This window comes from Botryllus schlosseri, chromosome 14 (genome assembly GCF_051294905.1).
Source record: "Botryllus schlosseri isolate E-star chromosome 14, Bs_hap1, whole genome shotgun sequence".
NCBI lineage: Eukaryota > Metazoa > Chordata > Ascidiacea > Stolidobranchia > Styelidae > Botryllus > Botryllus schlosseri.
The window spans coordinates 19,551,386-19,559,123 of record NC_137249.1 but is presented as its reverse complement, the minus strand read 5'-3'; the positions used below and the strand labels follow the sequence as shown (position 1 = coordinate 19,559,123).

The 7,738-nt window shown below is 40.1% G+C and overlaps 1 protein-coding gene across 1 annotated transcript; it reads right to left on the bottom strand.

Moving 5' to 3' along the window:
* Window positions 1-1,199: 1,199 nt before the first annotated feature.
* LOC145455261 (uncharacterized) lies at window positions 1,200-7,738 on the bottom strand. The gene is made up of 3 exons (XM_080333207.1): window positions 7,323-7,738; window positions 7,157-7,255; window positions 1,200-3,066 (listed from the first exon to the last, which is right to left on the bottom strand). Exons 1-3 carry the CDS (start codon window positions 7,546-7,548, stop codon window positions 1,517-1,519), a joined length of 1,875 nt encoding a protein of 624 aa, XP_080189333.1. The 5' UTR covers window positions 7,549-7,738; the 3' UTR covers window positions 1,200-1,516.

The following is a 7,738-nucleotide window of genomic DNA, read 5'->3' as shown; positions in this document are numbered from 1 at the left end:
ATCCCAACACTGACTGTTTGTAGTTGAATGCTTTGTGATCTTCCAAAATTTTTATTTACTACATCTTGAAGGGATTCCTATGCAGAGAGCACCTCAGTCCGTATTCGAATCTGAGATCCATCAAAGATTCCAGATTTAAGCTTCTCGTTTGATATAGATACTAAGTATACCCACTTTGTTGGCTTTACGGAAAATTTTCCATTTACAAGTAAAACGCGATGAGACGCATATGAATATATTTAGTTCGGCTTTCTAGGGCAAACTTGATGGCTCTATACTCCTCTTTCATCTTGGTAGACTGACCAAATGGTACAGAAGACAATATAATTCCATTGTGCAAAAGTACAACTTTTAGGCATGACAAACTGCGTTTTTAACAAGAAAGTCCTCGCATTAGGTCATGTTAATATTGATGGAATAACTGAAAACGATATGAGTGTTCATCATAGTCAATTATCTATCTATGTGCAGTATAAAAGTTTAAAAAAATCTAAAATTTACATCCAACCAAGTAAAATATTCAAGGATAAATACAGTGATTGTAAGTTTTTACATGGGTATGAATATCTTCTTTTCTATAGCTAGTCTGGCAAAACTAATGTGATATTCGTAATCAGCAACCTTGAAAACTCCAGACCAGTGTAGACCAGTGTATTGAACGGAGTGAAGAGAAAAAATGATTTCTACTGAAGCTACAGATATTATATCAAAAACAGGTTATACAGTAGCCAACACTCCGATCGGACGGATTTAGTTTTTATGATACAATTAACATATCAAATCAAGATAGACTTACTAGCTAGAATTTTTACATGAGACAAAGATGCATTTTTATATCAATTTCGTTGATGTCAAATGGATTGGCCGAGTAATCACAATTTGCTGACTAGCTAGTAGCTACATGTAGTATACTCCGTTCTTGATGGTGTGTGATTACGGGCCATGTAAGAGAGTGACTAAATATCTACAAGCAGAAATCTGGATATTTCAAGCCCTTTTTTTCTAACAATCCAATAACGCTTTAGAAACTGATAAGATGTATGCTCGTTTATTGCTGAGATTATTTAAAAGCTACCAGTGCCACGCAGAGAGTGACCGGAAGTTGAAATGAAAATAATTTCGACCAAGAATGTTATAATAACGTGAGATATTATTACAATATATGCGAGGGTCCGTGACGGTCAAAAAGGGGTCCACGAAGTCAAAAAGGTTAAGAACCACTGGCTTAGAGCTTCCGCCCTAGTTCAAGCTTTACGAGGAGATAGTCTTTCAGCTAGTACCGTGTATCGCGTTAGCCCGAATATCAATTCATTAGTCTCCCAAAAGCGTGGTACGGTATCATGCGTAGCTCATTTTTCAAAATAAAACGAAATTGATGATCATGATATTCGTTGTTGAATTTGTATTTCTGTAATAAACTATTACTTCTTTTGTTGGAGCTATGCCCGTCGCCCATGTTAGATAGCACGGCGATTGACTGACGTAAATATGCAAACGTGGTTGCCAAAATTGTGGCCTATTTTGTCTCGATAGTGCATATACTTGCGGCCCGCAGCCTCTGCGAAATTTGAAAAGTGACCCGTTTTAAGTTGGCGACCACCGCTCTACAAATTATATGGTGATGCTGACCGTTGTGAAGCTCATTCGTTGATTTCGAAGATATGATTCCTGTGACGAATCTTCGAACCACATACCATTTTTCGGTATGAAGGTGTATTTTGTCGAAACGTGAGAAATCGTCTAGCTTCATTTCAGATATGAAACTCGCTGCAAGAAATTCCTGCATACTTTGATGACAGAAGAAGAAATTGAAATCTTTCTGTAGTATACGACAGCTGACCAGTTTGTTGCCGGGTATTTTCGACATCAAATCTTCAGCTTCTTGCGCGGGAACATTAAATCGAACCAAGTCCGCCTCTTTGAACACGACTCTTCCTTCTTGCATGGCACAGAATGCCATCGTTTTCAGATTCTTTATTATCGATAAAATTTGTTCGTTTCTGATATTCTCTAAACTCTCAAGATTGAGGACGATCCTGTTGTATAATTCTGTGACTGTAGTGGGAGGATCTCTATTTGCGTCCCTTCCCATCACGATTGCAGTTAGAATCAGGAAAACTGGCACACAGACCAGTTGAACCAATCGCGGCGACATAGCTTCAATTTTTTCCCAGACACTCAGTCCTTTATTTTCAAGTACAGAAATGAAAAGTGTTTTCGCATCTTCAAGGGTGAAGCCTTTTAACGCTATGATTCTCTGGGGTCGGGCCTTTAATGGTAACTCCGATACCTTGAATTCACGGGACGCGATGAAAATTTTAACTTGTCGAAGAATGTTGCGAGCTAAGATATTATACAAGATGGTCGATGGGGTTGCACTTTCCTCATATCTTATATGACGGCGATTTTTGCTGTCAAATTCCCATCTTGTTTGATCAAGACCATCAAAAATTAGAAGGACTTCAGATTGGTTTTGGACTAACCATTCGAAAACTTGATCCTGGTCAGATTTACTTGCAAGTCGACCAAAAAGAAACTGGGGCAGTTTGATCGGTTTGGCTTCTTGGATTTCCTTCAATTCAATGTAATGAACCATTTTCCCAGATGGGTGATCATCAGACATGTTTTTAATATTGCAATCTGCCGACAAACTATCGAGTGCTTTTCGAGCCATTCGTCGAGTGAGGGTTGTTTTTCCCGATCCCGCTGAAGCGACAATGGCGGTGACGCCAACTACGTCATCTGCGTCTAATCCACCGCGCTCCCATATTGATTTCATGAAATCATTCACATCGACTGCTTGTTCGAGGTAAAACTTGAACTCGTTCGTCAACTGATTTCGGCGATCTTGATTTTGTGATGCACGGGAACTCCGAGCATTTTGCATCGATTCTAAGTCAAGACGGCCTTTGTAATAATTGTTCACGTCAATGTCTACCATCTGTGGATGGACGATACAACCTGATTCATTAAGTTCCTCATGCTTAAAATCAGTAAATATACTATCTGGCGTTGTTTTCATGGTATTATTGTTGACAGTCTTTATCAGCTCTTCGTAATTGATTTCTGTTACAAAGAGATTAGTATACTAAATTTCATGAATCAAACTACTGTATATATTCTGAAGCAGATAAAACGGCATCAGCATAAATACACCTTGGTTTTTTGGATCTCCTACACTGTAGAAATGAAGAGATTGAATTCCTGCCACAACGTTAACGGTGCTGTTGATGAACTCTTGATGGACTTGCTCAGCTTCGGCCAGTGTTGCAGTTCCTGTGGTGTATTAGAATGTGCGTAATGTGCTTTCATATAATAGTTCTGTTGTGTTAGGAAATCATACTGCAATGGTTTTGTTCTTTTAACAGTATGTTGATGAACGGTTCCATTTTGTGCACCAGTTCTCTTTATTAATGTATTAGGTGTGTTGTTAGATCTGTATAACGAGTACCGAGTTATGCGTCCGGCTTCTAGATCGGTAGGTCGTGGGCTCGATCCCCGGCCGGGTCATACCAAAGACTCGAAAATTGGTATCCGCACCTATCCTGCTAGGCGCTCAGCAATCACGGATAGCATGGAGGAGAAAAAACGGGTGCAGACTAGATGACCTCACGGCCGTATCGCAACTCCGTCGTCAAAGCATCTCGACGGTGCAGGCGAGAAAGAATATCAAATCTCTCTCTCTAATGTGGTAGATTTTGGGTTTGGTGTCGAAGCTTGCACATTGGTAAGCAGGGCCGTAACTGCCGTACTCCAAACCCCCGATATTAATCAGCGAGTATTTTGTGAGAGATTTCATACAACTTCAAAATTATTTTCGCGCTTCGCACGATTTAATGTCTACTTTTTAATATGGGTACCCTTATCCCCCAAGAACAAGTACGCATCATATATAGTCATCTCAGCGCCGGTAATGACCGCTCCACGACATACCAAGACGGCTGGAGTTTCAGCCAACAAACGAGTTCACGAAGTGCGTTACCAAATAAAATATTTACCGAAAATGACCGTCGTATGTTGGCTGAAACCATCAATATATATTGCCAATTTTTCATTGTCCATAGGCGAAGAATAATCCTGCCCTTGCTATCGGAATTCACCACCTTCCTCAGCTCTACCACTAAGCATGGTCACGCGGACTGAGAGAGGATGAAACATCAATAGCAATATATGCAATTATCAAGGCAAAATCCAATCCTAAAGATGAAAATTTTGCACGATACGCGCGACTGCTTAATGCTAATAGCTTACGCATACACTGAACCCCAGCCACAGTATAACGTGTTCTGTCTAGTAATGGCAAAAAGGTGCACCGCGCAGGGAATCTGTTTTGTTCATGATCTTATGGAGGCCTAAGACCAACGTTTGGGGGGACTGACGAAGTCCTGTTTCTGTCACGGGTAGAAGGGTAGGCCTACCTCAGACATTTAACGTTACGAACTAGGGATGGTGTGAACCTCTGAAAGGTTCAGGTTCGTGTGAAAGCGAACCTTATTGAAAGGTTCTGTGTGAACGCGAACGTGAACCTCATGACGTCAGGTGACGTCATATTGCTAATTCCAACCCTACGTTGCAGTGAAGTGATAGCCTATATTAATGGACTGGTACACGATACAGAGCGACTCGGGCCTCATAATGCCACAGTGCTGAAGTATATATTGACGTTTTAAACGTCCCCAAATGTATCAACTGGGCAATCAAATGATATAATAGTCCCAGAAAATCAATGTTTTCCGTCACTTTGCCAACAATTTCGACGAAGACTTGCGAGGGAATATAAGCTCACGCCTTAACACAATCTAAGCCAGACCGGACATTGTATTCGGCGTCTGGGTATTGCTACGTTGATATTGAGCAGAGTGTAAAATGTTTTTTTATACTTGCTATCGATATTATCCCATTAACAAGTTATACAACGTTAGCCAACACCCCAATCGCACGGATTTGGTTTTTATGATACAGTAAAAATATAAAGTCAAGATTGACCCCGTACGCCTGCTAGATTTTTTACATCAGACAACGATATCAATCTCATCGATTGGTTGAATAAGCATCATTCGCTGACTACATGTAGTGTATTTCCCTTGATGTTGCGGGAATGCGCAGAGTCACTACATAATCACAAATGGAAAGTTGGATATTTCGAGCAAACTTTTGTAACAAAGCAAATAAAATTTTGTAGATTGTCAAGGTGAATGCTCGTTTACTATTGATTTTTTTATGCTGCCAGCGCCATGCATAGAGTGGCCCCCAGTTGAAAGGCAATAAATTTCAACCAAAGATGTTATAATGAAGTGAAAATTGTAATATGAAAAAGGCTTACAGTGCAGAACCTACCAAGGTTCGTTTGTGAACGTGAACCTCTAAATTTCTGAGGTTCACACACAGAACGCGAACGTGAACCTCACGTTCACACCATCCCTATTACGAACCACTCTTCTAGTCGTAGGCTACAGTAAGAGCCGATTATTCCGATTAATGAATTTAAACGATCTTGGCCCAAGGGCACATTATCAACCAGAAATATACATTCAATACTTTCCCCCCTGCCGTGGGAGTCTTCAGACGTCAGTTGGTCGTAACTAGGGCTGGGCAAAATCGAGTACCTGAGTGATTCGATTCTGAATCACGTAATATGCTTCGAGTCGAGTCGAGTAATCGAGTATCACTCATTATGACGTCACAACAGAATGTGCTATGTCAAAGTCCAAATATGTACCTTTTATGCCACCACAAAGAACTTAATGCTTGTTATCCGTCACATTAAAGATACTTTGGTATTTTCTCGACCATATTGATTTCATTTCACATCTTAACAATGTTGTGGGATGATCATGACTTCGGAAATGTGTTATTTCCAGTAACGTTCGTAGCTTTGTACTGTGCCTGGTATGCCGAGACACGGCCTATCAAGGTTTCAAGGCTTCCTCAGTGGAAAATAGTATCAAAACTATAATTCTCGTCAGTAAATTAGCTTTCACTTGCGAGGACCGTATAATTTCAGTACTCGAAAAAATCGTATTTTACTACTCGACTCGAATCATTAAAATTACTACTCGATTCAGATTCGAGTACTCGAATCATTGTGCCCAGCCCTAGCGTAACGCCGCGTTCAAACATTTGGCACAAGGCCACGAAAATTGATGCAGAAGACATTTTGTCAGCATCCTATAGCCTGGTCGCAAAACACGATTAGGTTAACGTTACCGGGAAGTACAAAATTATTCTGAATGGCGTGCAATTGGCATTGTTTCGATGTGATTGCAAAGAGATGCATATTTGAGCTTTTGTAGTGATTCTAACTGTTATGGCTTCGAAGTTGTACTCGACTACTCGACTTAATATACGACTCGGAAGCGAATCAGTCAGGTAAAGTCGCTGCATAGTCCCACTGATGAGATTCAGTCGAAAAGCTTTTAGTGAATAAAAATATTACTGCTTGTTTAATGTTTATAGAATATATTACAAGAGTAAATTATATGCACTTTCATGATGCATGACGTCTTGTGTTACTCACAGGGTTTTAGTAGTATAGGCTACTCAAGTTAGCTATTTCGTGAGATGGGCACAACGATTCGAGCGCTCGGATCCTACCCGCGAAGCAATGCTCCTTTAATGAATAAATTCTCGTTTTATCTTGCACATTTCTATAGAACCTTGATATTTGTGACAAGAAATACTACCACGTAAATAATCCCTCTAGCCAGCAAATACAGTAATATGTTCAAATGCCTCGTTAGAATCGCTCGGCAGCATTGTTGCCGTATTCACCTAACAAGTATCGACGAAATCTCTGGTCACTGCAGTCAAGTTCTCGGCCTGACCTGAGAGACCAATTAGTCCAGGGGGGCTAACTCGCGACCGTAGAACATAAATTATGCGGCCGTCCAAGCATAAATAAATTAGCTTGTGTTGATAACCGTCAGCATACAATTTGAATTTGCGGATTGGATCCCAAATTTACGAGAGATATCAATTCAAACTAAAAAAACTTCTTCGCTCGAAGTGACTGGTTTTTCGATTCAATATGGTAGTGTTCTTGCAATCTGAGCCCAACAGTACAAATACCAACCGCAGAAGAAGACTATTCTTGATGTACAGTATGATGTGCGCTGCACAATAATGCATTTAAATTCATACATATAACTGAACACACCTGGAGTATTTTCGTCATCCATATCGCGAATCACATCTGACAGCGATTTCCCGCTATTCTTCGGTATTTTTGCAGGTAATTCATGTAAAGAACTTTGTCCTAGTAGATAAATCAAACAGTTACAAACGAATAAACAAATTCCTTATCAGGTCACTGGAGTGCTTACCTGTATCCTCACACTCATCCACAATTAGTCTAATTTTCCCACGATCTTCTAAGTCGGCGAATTCCAAATCAACGTAGTCTTCAAAATCCTTCGCGTAATACTGGATTTTGAACGGACGGTTCCTAATTTCATCTTTGAATTTTTCCTTTACTACATCTTCAATATCTGATTCGTCAGTCACGTCTACAATCTTATTTAACGTCTTGTAGATAACTAACAGCTTCATAGCATTCTAATTCTGAAGGAATATGGAAGATCAGAGATGCGATAGGATCGAGCCTATATTTCCGCTTCAAAATTAGAGCCTAATCGATATCCGAGTTTACGCAGTCGATCCAGATATCGCCGAACATATTTTGGCCGATAATGTCGTTATTTTCTGCCGATAACAATATGTGACATACTTTAGCTAGAAC